General features: G+C 42.4%; 1 protein-coding gene across 2 annotated transcripts in view; it reads right to left on the bottom strand.

The window, feature by feature from the left end:
• Positions 1-15,177, bottom strand: part of cntn5 (contactin 5) — a 103,737-nt gene that overhangs the window by 22,361 nt on the left and 66,199 nt on the right. For both annotated transcript variants that reach the window (XM_035155474.2, XM_035155475.2), the window contains exons 8-12: positions 13,765-13,867; positions 7,560-7,741; positions 3,604-3,740; positions 3,334-3,463; positions 806-950 (exon numbers count right to left, since the gene is read on the bottom strand). In XM_035155474.2, the coding sequence (XP_035011365.1) occupies positions 806-950; positions 3,334-3,463; positions 3,604-3,740; positions 7,560-7,741; positions 13,765-13,867 (697 nt within the window). The remainder of the gene's footprint in view (positions 1-805; positions 951-3,333; positions 3,464-3,603; positions 3,741-7,559; positions 7,742-13,764; positions 13,868-15,177) is intronic.

Genomic DNA, 15,177 nt, shown 5'->3' with positions numbered 1-15,177 from the left:
CTTCATACATATTTTACAGGGGAATTAAGTTTCTCTAACAGTTTTCTGTACTTTAAGCTGTGCAGAGGAAGAAGCAGATCTGAGGCTATTTATATCTGCGAACGGGTAAATCTACCACTGTCTTCAAAGAAAACGTACACAATCTGTCCCAGTGACGGCAGGAGAAATTAATCCTCGCTCTAAAACATATAAAAGTACTTGAAGGGGTTTTATTTCAGACAGTGAAACAAGCCCCCCTTTTTGCACAATAAAGGGCTTAAGGCAGATCCCTACATCAGTGATATTTGGAGTTTCCATTCGCATTTCAATATCACAAGTTGTAACAGGCTCCGGGGCTCTGACAGTTTATCGTGCAATTCTAAAACAGTAGGAGTCTGCTGCACTGCAAGTGTATATTACTTCAATATCTTTGTTATATTAAATCATTACAGACATAAAAAATAAATAACCAGGAAAAGATTAATGACAAAAATGCACTTATACTGATATCAATTCAAATCCCATGTGTCACCATAGGCAGTGTGTGGGGCTGTGCAGTCAGTGTTATTATGCACATGGAGTCCACCTCGGTTTGGGTTAAGGTTTGAAACCCTGCTCTACTGAACTGTCCTTGAGCACAACACTGGATCCCTGACAGCTTCCCACAAACTGGAGGTGAACAGAGAATTTTTTTCTCACAGAGATCAATAACCCGGAGTACTTCTCGTTATTTCATACACTCTCCGACCAACACGATCAAAAAGGAGATATCCAGTTTGTGAAAAGCCGGAGAGTGAAACTCGACGCCTCCGAAGAGCTGCTCTACCTTTTATTCGGTTGTATCCGTCTGTCTCCTCTCTTCCACGTTACCCGCGGCTTGGGCGACGCTCTGGGTTTGCACTCGAGCGACACGTCTTTGCCGAGCGTGGCGATGACCCGGACGGGGTTCGGGACGAAGACAGGAGGCGACGCTGTGTGAGACAAACACAGAAGATCTTAACATGGATGAAAAAAGTATAATATTTATACTGTTTGTGATTAAAACTTTTGCTCTTGTCAAAATAAATGCGTTAAATACAATTTTTACTCAACTAAAATGAAGATATATTCAGTTTTAAACCTGTACTAATATTTAACGAGCTTATTTCCATACATTTGCTTTGGATATTTTTTCTTCCCCCTAGTGGTAGAAAAACAATACCCCGATGCCATTTGAATCACTGTCCTGCAGCTAAAACGTAACAGAATTGAAAACGTGATAAAACTTTTCAGCTGTGGCATTTCAAGATAATTATTTCTACATTGCTGGCGGGTTCAGTACTTGATCAACATACTAATAACCAGATTTTCCATAAGACATTTCAAAGCATGCATACATATAATAACGCAGATTTAAACATGTTTTCATATACCGTATAATGTTCCCTACTTTGTCTTAACTCTGTGTTAATTCACCATTATATGAATATGTGTTGTGGAGTCTGCTCAGTAACTGATGTCATCACGTTAATGATGACATGGCTGAGTGGTTTCCTCCGCTTTTGGGGAAATTGTTTTAACCCGTGTCTAACCGAGCTCCCTGAGTGAATAATAAACACACAACGTAAACATTTTTTATAATTATTACTTGCTCAAGAGAACGAATTAAGCAGTAATGGTCTAAATGGGGCTTCAGGCAGGAGAGTTGATGTGGTCCCGGTACCGAGCTGTGTCACACATCAAGGCCATCTACTGGCTGCGAGGCTTTGTCAGCCTTGATTATTCAAATCCTGAATGACGCTTTATACGTGACATTACACACAATGACAATTCAATCCCATCTGTAGCTACAGGCTGACCCCTCTCCCCGCAACACTTGTGTCTTTGAGCCTGAGTAGCTGCCTGAGTGGCAGAGGTCCCTGCAGACAGGAACAGAAACAGCAGAAAACAGAGCAGTTGCTGTGAGTATTTGTTTTAATCAAAATAAGAACAGGCCTGCAGCTGGTGGCAGCACTACCCTTATTGCTTCACCTGCTACCCTCCCAGAAGAGCTGGATCTGGGACAAGATCGCCGGCACGAGGGCAGCCGCTGCCCCCACGTAGCCTCCAGTGATCGCTCATCTTCAGGCTGTTATTAGCCGTGTAATGTGTCCTGATAGTGTTTGCTTGTGGACATCTCCCACAGAGCACACAGGTCACTGGGAAGAGATGCCCGGGGGGGTCACGCTATGAAAACATTCATCATGCGCTTCCAAATATCATCATTGTGACTGTGACTGGAAGAAAAAGGGTAGAAAGCAACTCCTCATCAGCTCAGAGGAAGATTATTAAAATCTGTAACTTCTGCCTCTTACGAAACAGTGGATATTTCCACAGATTTTAAACTGGAAACAATGTACAAAACAAACTTTGTCCTGTTGCAGGGATTTTTTTTAAATGCCACAGATTCCCTTCCAAAAAGGGCACGCCATGCAGACAGTAAATCAAACTGTCCCTCAGGGAAACATGGAAGGGGAGTGGGTGTCACCAGATGTGTCCCAGCATAGAAGATGACAAGGAGAAAATAGTGCATCAACACAGAACAGTGAACAGCCACTGACTGTTGTGCTTTTAGCCTGAAGCTTTAAAAGCCGGAGAAGTTTTTCGTCTCGTCTGTTAATGTCCTTAAACTTACAAGTGCAATCTTCTGCTGTGTACAAAACCACTAGAAATACTTTATTATAAATCTGTTATTTGGCAATTACTGCGAGTTATAATTGGAATTCTAGCTCCGACTAATAAACATCGGATGACAGTCAAGTCCAAAGTGAAGGTTTGCTGGGATCCACGTGTGGTCTGCGCTTTGATGACAAACAATAGAGCGGAGATAAGACCCTAATGGAGTCATTAAACTCCATCAAAGAAACCATTGATGTCTCCCCTTCTAGTGTTTGCTCCCATTAGTATAAATCTATAGCTACAAGTCATTGTTTTTCCATTCTGCTCGGAATAATGTGCAACTGCTCCGCTTTCCCCTCAACCCGATGTGCGCGGACACCACATTGAATACAACCATAAGGGATCCTTCTTTTATTCATGCCGTCAAAATCAGGGCCCATTGATTGGCAATCAGCACATCTCACAGTTCGGCGTCCCCCACCACCACTTGCATTTCAATCTCCCTTACCTATCATCTGCTACCTCATTCAGATGCCAATACTCTGTCTGCAATTCAATTCTCTGCAGAGGATCAAGAAACGGGCCCGGCTAGAGCACCGAGGTAACCGCATCAAACGCAGGCTTTCCAATGCCTTTTGTTTAGTTTATTATTATATCATTATTTGTACTTTTTATGAACTTAACTAAGTGTCAAGCTGTGATATAAACGTAAAATACCTAGAATCGTCAGCTCAGCACTGGAGTAGATGGCCCCGTATTTGTTCTCTGCGACACACTGGTACATCCCCGAGTCCGTCCGCTGCGCGTTGTGAATGGTCAGGTCTCCGTTCATTACCACAACATGACCCTGAGAACAGAAGAAAAAAGAACAACGTGTAGAAAAAGGAAGCAGAAGTCTGAATAAACTAAAGACGTTTACTATGCAGGTGTAGTTTCATGGGAATAATTGAGACGTTTCATGGTGCGATCTGCGTGGTGGTGCAGTACCTGGGGGGTCAAGGGCAGACCGTCGCGGAGCCAGAGATAGGTGGGCCGGGGCCTCCCCGTGGCCTTGCACTCCCAATGGAGCTTCTCTCCACTATCCATCTGGGTGTTATTAATCATTCTGACCCACTGAGGGAAGGCTGGAACAAAAGAAACACACGTATGAGAATATTACATCCTTGAAAAACACACCCAAAGCACCAGAGTGGATATAGTAATCAGGATACAGGTATAAACGTATTGTCAACACACAATGCGAGAGGCTGTATTTAAAACAGACAGTGAAATATACCAAACCTCTTTTTTATATAATCCCTTAATGCCACAGGGGCTAAAAGAAGCTCACACATGTTTAAATTATTAATTTTTTCAAAATCAACTTCAGCACCTTCTGTGTGTTTTCTTTTTAAAGTGTTTTCTTTTTTTAGTCTTTTGATGTCACTTTACATTAAAATCCTTGAATCCTTTACGACACCGACATCCACCACTTCTCTATTTCTGCCCCCTGGAAAAACTTCAAAATCACACTTTACTTCCAGTAATAAGACATCTTCATTTTCTGATCCTCTGCTCTTTCATCTTGAAGAAAAAAAAAACACTATTCTAATGAGGTGCTGGCTCACCGGTACAGCAGACATCAACACGAGGGAACAGGGATGTTTTAAAATGATGTGCAACATATCCAGGATGAGGAGGAAACATTGTTTTCACCAAAGAATCTTTGAAATCACTTTGTCAGACTTATTAGGCTTATATTAGCTGAGCATGTTTCCTGATAGAATATCAAGTTATTCCAAATGAGACCATATTAAAATCTCAAAAGATCGGAGGAATTCGGTCGCGTGGAGATATTTTCGGCTATTAAAATTCGGACAAGAAGCAAATTGTGTCGAAAGCAAGTTCCCCCAAAGAGACAGGTAATAATCTTTTTCACCGTCTGAAGCAGAAATGACAGAAATAGTGATTTGCTTTATATCGATATCGACTGATTATCGTGATACCATCAAGCATTAATACACAACATGTGTGTGAGTCCTGTGTAAACAAGCCTGAGGCTGGACTCTGTCTCTGCTGGTACGACCACTGGTGCATCTGTTTTTGTGGTTGAAACACAAACCTCCAGTTAAGATAATTTTTTCACCAACAACCAAACAAACAGTTTCTGACAGAATCCAACCGACACGAGCTTCTGATCAAAGCAACTTCTCAGACGTGTTTGTTTGTACATAAGAAAATACAGACGGGATTTTCACTGATGGGACCCAGAGTTAGACTGTTGTCAAAATGAAGAAACCTCCTCTTCTCTTCCCCTCCTCCTCCACCTCTCCTCTCCAAACTCATCCACTCCTCTCCTCTCCTCTCTTCTCCTCCTCCCCTACTCATCCTCTCCTCTCCTCTTCCTCTCCCCTCCTCTCCTCTCCTCTTCTCTCCTCTCCAAACTCATCCACTCCTCTCCTCTCCTCTTCTCTTCCCCTCCTCTTCCTGTCCTCTTCCTGTCCTCTTCCTGTCCTCTCCTCTCCTCTCCCCTCCTCTTCTCTTCCTCTCCCCTCCTCAACCTATCCTCTTCCTCTCCCTCCTCTTCTCTCCTCTCCAAACTCATCCACTCCTCTCCTCTAATCTCCTCCTCCTCCCTCCTCTCCTGTCCTCTTCCTCTCCTCTCCCCTCCTCATCCTATTATATCCTCTCCTCCTCCCCTCCCCTCCTCCTCTTCTCTTCCCCTCCTCCTCCTGTCCTCTTCCTCTCCTCTCCTCAACCTATCCTCTTCCTCTCCCTCCTCTCCCCTCCTCTTCTCTCCTCTCCAAACTCATCCACTCCTCTCCTCTCCTCTCCTCCTCCCCTCCTCCTCCTGTCCTCTTCCTCTCCTCTCCCCTCCCCATCCTATTCTATCCTCTCCCTCCCTCCCCCTCCTCCCTCCCTCCTCCTCTTCTCGCCCCTCCTCCTGTCCCCTCCTCCTCCTCTCCTCTCCCCTCCACATCCTCTCCTCTCCCCTCCACATCCTCTCCTCCTCTTCTCTTCCCCTCCTCCTCCTCTCCCGTCCTCCTCCTCCTCTTCTCTTCCACTCCTCCTCCTGTCCTCTTCCTCTCCCCTCCTAATCCTCTCCTCCTCCTCTCCTCCTCCTCTCCCCTCTCCTCTCTCCTCTGTCCAAGTGAATCATGTTTGTGAACACGGTGTTTTCTCTCCCCTCCACTGCCTTCTCCCTCGGGCCCCTTAACCATTAAGCTTCTGTTCTTTTCTTTCCTCCTCTTTTCTTGTTCTTGTTTCCACAGAATTTCCAAGCTGCAATGTGAGTTCCTGTCCGACTCCACATGCTGTTGAGAATATCTGTCACACCTTCAGATAGAAACACTGCACACACACCTCCTCTCTATTCTGCAGTTTGTTTCTGTCTGATCTGAGGTTGTAAATATTTAAATTTTTGCACATTCACCGGAATAAAACATTTAAAAGGTGTTTTTACCGGGACTGGATCCTCCTGTCAGTCTTGTGTCAATCACTGTCAAACTCTTTTATATTTCAACCTCCTCTATTTGTGCTTTTTGCTATAAAAACTCTTAAATTAGATTCTCACTTGGTTACATCACCAATATGTGATTTAGTTTTAACCTACAGAGATCAAACAGAGAAGAGCCCCCCCCCCATGCAATTACATTTTACCACACAAAAACTAGAGACATGATTTTGTCCACATGAGTGTATCTTATATCACGTTGCCAGATGCAGACAAGTGCTTTTGTAAGTGTGATTTAATTGAATTGTTATGTTCAGGAAAAGCCTCCCTCACCACGAAAGTTCAAACAACCAGCTCACCTGTGTAAATTACATTTAGCGTGAAGCTGCTATAAATTGAGACTCTCTATTCTCCTTGTGATGGCAACAGAATAGGGGGTTTGCCAAGAAGCGCACGGCCTTGGAAATGTGTCCTACCAAGGCCGAGGGACGCTATTATCTTGGGACGGAGCACATGGCTCAGACAGAGAAGGACAGGGGACATGGGGGCAGAGGAGTAATTTGAAAAGCTTACAGGTTCCTAACGTGGGCTAGAAAACTGCAAAACTCAGCTTCATCCTAATGCAAATCACAAAAGTGATCATTTGATGATTAAAGATGAATATGTGCGGTGTCGAAACTAAATTTGGTAAAATAAATAACTGCTTTACTTTTGCTGAAACTGTGAAACAGACAATAATAACATCCTGAGTGTCTTTTAAATGTCTTGAACATTTTTAATGCAAAGGTTTAAATGTATGTTTGACACCATGTGTTGTATTTTTGTGGGTAACTTCATTTTCTCCTTTTTTATGAACTATATTTCTAAACTATATTATTTTGTCTACTTCGTTATTATCATATACACCTGCATAACATTTTAGATGAGAGTATAGATACATTATGGTCCTTGGTTTTCTAGCCAACAGATTATTTTATGTTTACTAAGGTTGAAAAAGAAAACAACAAAATCCACAAAATCAAAACAGGTTTCTCAGACAAATTCAGAGAAAGACTTGGATGAATAAAACTATCAGAAAAATAATATTACTGAAACCAATCACATTATGTTAAATAACAACTCAAAAGAGAAAGATTTCAGAAAGTTTTGTCCTGAAAACAACAACAACCTCACAGTGAAAACGAGGTCGTTCGAGAGAGAGAAACATCTCGTTCATTTAGCTGAGGAACCCTTGTTACTGGATTATCTCTGATGGGTGTTCGATTGGTCCAAGGACTGGTCAGATAGTCCACGGCCACCAATTCCTCATTGAATTAGAGAAAAGTGTAACCGCATCATTAAAAATCCACAGGAAACTACGCGGATGAAACGGCTCATCAAAAATTCAACAGTAGTTTGAACTCCTCACACCGCTGTGCCCCCTGGAACACAACACATCCTCACACTGCACATTGTTTGATTTTTAGAAAAGAAAAATAAATCACAGGAATAAGAATGTGCTCCGACTCACTGTAGACCTGCAGCTGTCCTTTGAAGGACGTGCCCCCTCTCGGGTTCTCCGCTTTGCACTCGTACGTCCCCGAGTCGTCCAGTTGAATGTTGGGGATCTCCAGCACGGCCTGCGACTTGCGAAGCCGCGCCTTCTTGGGGATGTTGCCATTTATCTTCCTCCATGTGATTGTTGGCACTGGACTGTGAGGGGAGAGCAGCATGATGTATATGTACAGTCAGTGATGGAGTCTGGGAGAGAAGACAGGCTGTGAGCTGCAATGATGATGTGATTCAGAGGTTAAGAACATTAACCTGACATCTGACAACGACCTTTTAATAATTGCCTACAATCACTACACACATTTGAAGGTTTGTTCTTGATATAGCTTGTGAATGTAGTTATTTGAAGTTGGCTGAAGTTTGACTCGGTGCACAGAACCCTGAACTGGGGAATTAGTTGCCGTTGTCGTGAACGTGCTGTTGTCACGATCGACAAGGTCACTCACGTTGATGAGTCCCAGACACCACGGCCACAGAGAGCCGGTCGTCTTTTCAAAGTTTGATATTAATATTCAAAGCATCACGAGTCCAAAATACATGGAAATCCCTCCCTGTACCTCCTTGGGCCCTAAACAGCACATGTGAGGCCAATAAGATCAACGATTCTCCAGAGTCGCGAGCTACGGACAGACTGAGATTTCTTTGTAAATATAAGATAGAAAATCAAAAAGATAACCTTGATAGATTCTTTACAGCTATTTTTTTGTTTTCCTCTGCAGGAGAACAATCTGAATAATTTATATCTCTGAGTTTTTACAATCCTAATACTTCTTAGATGTTAAAACTTGCGATTATTGCGTCGATGTATTATTTATAAATCAAGTTAGCTGAGCTTTGGACGGCTCGTGGAAAAGAAAAGAAGAGAACGAGCCTTTTGGAAAATCGTTGTGGGCATTTACGTCGACATGATCAATTAAAATATTAATAATCACATCAATAAACAATGAGAGATCCCAGAAGTCCTTATCTTGAGTTTAACCACTGACACGCCACGACACCTATTTAATATTGGTTCTTCTCCACATGTGAGTCATTAACCTTTTGATCACTCATGATATATTTACTGAAGCAAATGACCCCCCGCATTAGACACCAGCTCCCCGAGGGACGGAGACAATACTCCACGGTTCTTTATGATCAGTGTGTGAGCGCCGCCATCTATCCTTGTTTATCCACGGCTCGCCCTATAGGCTCTCGTGATAGATGACTTGCACGCGCGCGGCAGGAGGACGTCTGACTATGAGCTCGCTATCAGCGGCGCTCTCTTGTATGACAACGAGAATAGACGTGTCTCTGAGAGATGGAAATCTGACACCGCACAAACCTCCAGTGAACCCATCAATCATTTAGCTGGAGATGGAAACACGTTACATCCCTGAGCTTTTTTGATCTGTTCCAAATTTTCACAAGGACGTCGAAGCGCTCTTGGCGGCAATGAGCTCAAATTAGGATTCAGAGCGTGATTTATATTAAACAAAGTGTTATTCCTTTTCATTTTCGAAAGAAGTTTTATGTCACATTATTCTTTCCTTTTTCTTTGTAGACTAATGGTTTAAATTTTGTTCCTTTGAATTGCTAGCTCATTACCTCACAGCACACATTTAGGCTTCCTCACATCACCGAGAGCGTGAAGCTAAATAATGAATAATAGTCGGTAGATTCAAACACATTTCAGTCTAAACTTTCTGCACAAGGATCCAGGGACAAAGTTCTGTCAGTTTGTCTTGAGACAAAGTTTTGATTAATGTTTAATTTGTGTCCCAAATGTGGAATATAAGGTAGATTAGTCTCTTAATAGAAGATATATTACGATGTACAATGACTAAAACATGGAAAGTCGAGCTTTTTTACATTTGATATTTATGTCTTGTGAATTCCAGTTAATCCCTCAGATGAGGAAGAAATGTAATTTTTACCTAAGAAGATGATGTTCTCACCTCTGTCTGTTTCTTTGTCAGGAGGATTACGCAAAAACTACATAAAGGATTTACATGGAAATTTGATGGAACAATGGACCTGGGCCAAGAAATGAGTCTTTACATTTTGGCACAGATGTGGACAAAAGGGGCAGATTTCGGATTGTACATTCAACTTTCTTCAATATTGAGAGATATGAAAAGAAAAATCTGATATTGCAGCTTGAATTAACTTAAGGAGACTATAAGGCGAAGGTGTGTCGCATTATTCGTATTAAATAATGTACAAAAACTATCATAACTAGTATCACCCCACCACTGTGGTTATATTATATACTGTAATAGTGAGTTAACTAAACAATAAAAGTCTTAGGTAAAATGTAATATCTGGGGCCATATTTTTAGTGCTTTGCATTTTCATTTTAATGTCTCCGTGGCGAGTAAGAACATATAAATTACATACATTCTAATGAAAGGAGGAGAGACTGAATCGGTTCTTGTGAACATTATGTGCAGTTGTTTTGAAAAAAACGTCCTTATAAGTGAGGAAGAAGTTTTGCTGAGACCTTTGGCTCCGAGTAAACTCCTGATAAGTTGGAGAACACAGCGAGTCTGCAGGGACCTTGAGGGACCGGAGCATCAGGGTTGAATCTTCCTGAGTCTATGGCAGCATTTCCCTTCGGAGCTCAGAGTAATGAGCTGTATGTGTTCACAGGACTCGGGGCGGGCGGCAGAGAATAGACTCATTCGGTTTGGAAATAAGAAACTGTGCCCGTCAGTGTCTTCTGCATGAAACAGTGGGTAAAAAACTACCAAAGAATAAAAGAAGACATCTTAGTCGCTCAGTCTGTTTAACTTAAGAGGTGAAACGTCTTCGAGAAGCACAAGCAAGTCCAGTTGTCTACGTACATTTGGACAACTTCTGAAAAGAAGATGTAAAAACTACGAAGCTCTGCAAGGTAGATTTATCCCCTCTTTATTGTGAATGTGTTGCATACAGTTTATTTTTAAGTGTTACAGTTTTCCATTCGAGAACGCACCCACAGGCAAGCGCTGTAGATTACATCTTAATTAACATTCCACACAATTGTTGTGCCCTCATCAAGACTAGTTCCGTAGAAAAGGTTCAGAATTAAAACTAATACTGAGAATATACTGGAGAATTGGTTCGTTTTCGGCTCATTAACATCTAAATATTATCCCAGGATTTAGCTCATTTGCGAAGCTCTGGGTTTTCTTTGGCCCCTTCAGGAAATTCTATGCTGTTTTGAAGAGGAATCTACCTGAAACACAAAAGCCATATTTTTACCCGCATGATCGGAGCAAAACAACTGTCTTTCAAAGACATTAACCGCGGTGGTATGAGATGTGCTGTCATTAAGAGGCACTCTCGGCTGCTGCTGACAGCGTGGTCCTTATGGTCCTGTGCAGCTCAAAGAGGACACTGTGAGGGGTTTTCGAGAGTTTGATTCCCTCTGGGGTCAAAGAAACTAAAAGTATATCCACTACACCGAGGCAATTTGGATGAAAGCATCCACCACATGCTACATATTATATTTTAAGTGGAAACGAGTGGGAGAATGTGTAACCCATCAAACGCACAAGGCTTTTGAACTGCAGTGAACTTCAAACTGCAGTATCCTTTGAAAATTAACGCAGCCAACAACACTGCGCTTTCCACTGCTTCGTATAAATCACACTGCGAAAAGCCATGGGTTTGAATTGAATTTGGATTGTTTGGAAATTTGCAAGTTGCATATACCATCATCAATATGTGGCTATATTCCCTCAGCTTGTCCTCACAACAGCTTTGCATTAACTGGAAATAAAGGAGAGCAGAAATATATCTGCATACTGAGCTACTCTGTTAAACAGCTAGAAGCTACAAGCCCGAGGCTGTGATAGAAGCTAATGGGAATCTTGCAAAAGGAAAACATTGACTATATGCTGGGAGACAGACAAACCAGCAAACTAGCGGTTGGGGTGATGACAGTGAGCAGTGACATGTTTGGTTTGCAACACTGACTGCCCTGAGAAATGAGCTAATTACCCCGAGCAAGGATTCATGTTCTCACCCTGTCGATTTGTTTTGTTGCCTGATGTGTTTGAAGGCTGGATTAAAACTACAGAATCAATTTCCATGAAACCTGGTGGAAGAGATGGGAACACGAATTCAGACAAAGGGGTGGATCCAGGACTGTTTACATGGTGCTACGCTCAAACTGTTTATTCATATATAAGTGGCTCTCTTGTCTTTATTATAGATTCATTTTGTGATTTGATTGAATTTAAAGAGACTTCTCACACAATCACATCGATGGAAACGACTACGCAAAAGCCACACAGCAGAAAAACAACCACAACGGAAGAGGGCAACAAAGGATGATAAAAACAAGATTTTGCACAAATGCAGGCTTTTGCATTTGTGTTGTAGTTGTGTTGTGACTTTTGAATTAATACTGTGACTTTTGCTGTTGTGTTGTGGCTTTTGCGTTCGTGTTTTCGGTCAATGCGCTTGTGTGAGACATCTCAGCCTCCATAACATTGGGTCTTTAGCGGAGGTATGCACCTTACTAGTTGGTTAGAAAGCAACTGTAGTCGATGTCTACAAACAAAATGCCAGATGAGCCTCGCTGCAGGATTCCTTTTGTGTCCTGTTCACGTAAACGATGCGATGAGCCCTTTTAGGAAAGTACTAACGATTCCCCTTTCCAGTCAGTGGTTATATATTTCTCTTTTTATTCATATGAAATGACTCCAAACATCAGAAGCACAGTGGTGGTCTGGTCCACAACAGTAAACAGTTGTTATCACTTTACACAGGATTTCTTTTCACGTACCCACCAGCTACAAACTCGTGATGAATAATCACTCTTTGCAGACACTGCTAAAAATAACATAACAACCCGTGAATGCAAAAACTCATTAAAACTAAGGAGGGCTGTGTTTTTATGGGTCTCTCTTTCATTTTCATCGTCTCATTGTTCTCTTTGCCCTTGACTGTGGCCTACAAAGTACTGTCACTGGCAAATATCAGGAGAGAAAATCACATCAAGGAGCTGTGGCATTCACGCACAAAGAGCCGCTCTGCCCCGGCTGAGCTCGCCGTGCCATCATACATATTGATCAACAGGAGAACAAAACCTATTTTAACTTCGTTTTCCACAGCTATATAAAGACGGGCGGTTCTTAATAGGGGTGCGCTGATAAATCATTCATCTCTACGCACGAGGGCAAGTCACCGTCTGACTGAAAGCCATCAGCCGCAAATTACTTCATTGAGAGAATCACAGGAGCAAAAAAAAAAAAGAAAGCTGTTTGGCTGTTCTAGATTTATTTAAAAACTTCGCCCCGGCTTCATAAGGAAACCAAGGGGTGTGAGATTAGAACGCAGTGTCTATATATTTAGGAAATGACTAACTGTAATGTGGATAATTAATTGAAATGAAGGTAAACAATTATGAGGTCCTTACTCATCTCTAGATTAGAGACTGTTTGCATTTAAAGATAGGAGTCAGCGATGAATAATTCATGCCGAACATTTATAAACAGGATGGAGTGAGGATGATGCATGACTATTGGCTCTGATGTGAAATTATTTAACGTAAAGTCAAACACCAATTCAACTGTGTGACAGAGTGACAATGTTTTGCAGTAATTTTTGGTCAAGCCGAGCCGAACTTTATCTTAAATTAATTTTTAAAGTGAAGCAGCTTCGTGAACCGTGACGCTGACTTTAGCCACGGAGGTAAGTGCTTTGGGTTTTAGTCTCCGTGGACAAAAGCGTCGTCCCTCCTGGCAGACGACTGTTACTGATTTCATTTCTCTCCCACAGACATAACCTCGGCGTTCTACATTCACAACAGGCCCTGGAAGCACCCAGGAAACACAGATACATTAGGGCCTCTCAATTACGAGAACACATGGGCCCCCAGGGCAGAATTCCCCATTGAGTCTTCCCCCCCTCCGTGCACTAACATGTCATCTAACAGCTGAGCCACGATGCTGCACTTCTCTACACTCACTTAACATCCCGCCTGAGGACAAGATATGCCTGGTTCCCACTCAGGTACCGGGATGATCTAATTTAAACACGAGACAAAAAAAAAACACAGGGAGCATTATCCCAAGGATCTCTCTCGGCAACAGAGCGGCGATAGGCTGCGGTTTATTGTGCCTGGTGATTAATTTTATATTGCTGTAATAAACAGCTACCTGTATTTGTGCAATATGCCGTTGTTTACTTACTTCCCCAGAGCAAAGCATTCCAGCCTGACAGTAACTCCTTTGGCAGCCAGAACAGATGTAGGGAAATGCACTTCAATTTTGGGCTCATATTCACCCATGACACCTGGAAAAGGTTAAGAAAGAGGAATTGCAGACATTAGAAGGAGGCAGATTGAAACAGCCACTCGCACATTCGCCATTATCATCATCTTTTCGTGCAGCGTGCGACACAGACACAGGGTACAGTGATTTCAAAATAAAGGGCGATGCCCACTTTCTACAACCTTTTATTCTTTTTCAGTATTGTGTCATATGTAAGCAACAAACTGGGGGGAAAACATGAAGCATGAAACATGAATCTTGAGTATTCCTCGTATTTATACCCCTGAAAGTACACACAGTACATTAAATAATGCAGTGACTGCACATTATGCACGCCATCTGGTACATTGTTCCACTATCCACCACAACGTTACACACAGTTTATTAATAGGGCAAGTGGCAGTGATGATGAAATACAGAGCATGCGACTGAATAATCATAGTTTTCAAAAACAGACATAAAAAAGTGGATTTAACATAGATTTGAACATGGTGCAGGTCCCCCTGTGTGTGTGTGTGTGTGTGTGTGTGTGTGTGTGTGTGTGTGTTTGTGTGTGTGTGTGTGTGTGTGTGTGTGTGTGTGTGTGTGTTTGTATTGAAACACACACACACTATCACAAAAACAAATCATCACGACGATGCTCTCCGGTGACAACATGGTGCCGTTGTGCATTGTCCTCAGGAATTAGTAAACCACTCCACAATTCCCCACGCTATGAAGGATACAAAGGTATTTTTTTTTTGTTATCATACTTTGCTAAGTGCCACCAAGACTAACACCTCCGCTCTCACAGCCGGAGGATATGTTGTCTTTGTTTATTCATCTGTACGTTAAGGCGGCCATTTGTAACCATTAGCCGGAATGACACGTCAGGTGACATTGAGCAAATTCGAAAGGAGCAAAGGAAAAGCACCTTCACCTGGGATCTCATTACTATTATCTGTCTTGTTAAGCAGGAGCTTTGCGATATGAATATCACATGAGCGTTTGTTCTCTTTACCACGTAATGTTATATGCAAACACAATCATCACAAGTGAACGCCGCCGACAGCTGCAGCAGCCGACCCCAGCAGCCGCCCCAAGTTCACAAGAAAGCATACGAGAGCATATGCAGCGCTCCTCCAGATGTGGCGTGATGTAGATAATCAGTGAGACCAATGACTGGCACTGCATTTGAGAAACAAGAATTACACCCCCCCCCCCACGTGTACCTGACCCTTCTTGTGTGTGATAAAATGGCTGCTGCAAAAAAAGAAGGAGTGAGGTTGTTGAGCTGTGGTGCACGATGTATAGAGAAAGGAGTTTTATGATATTTGTTCCAAAGAACTTTTC

The sequence above is a fragment of the Hippoglossus stenolepis genome, chromosome 4 (assembly GCF_022539355.2).
Source record: "Hippoglossus stenolepis isolate QCI-W04-F060 chromosome 4, HSTE1.2, whole genome shotgun sequence".
Lineage (NCBI taxonomy): Eukaryota > Metazoa > Chordata > Actinopteri > Pleuronectiformes > Pleuronectidae > Hippoglossus > Hippoglossus stenolepis.
The sequence above is the reverse complement of the archived record's forward strand: the minus strand, read 5'-3'. Positions and strand labels throughout refer to the sequence as shown.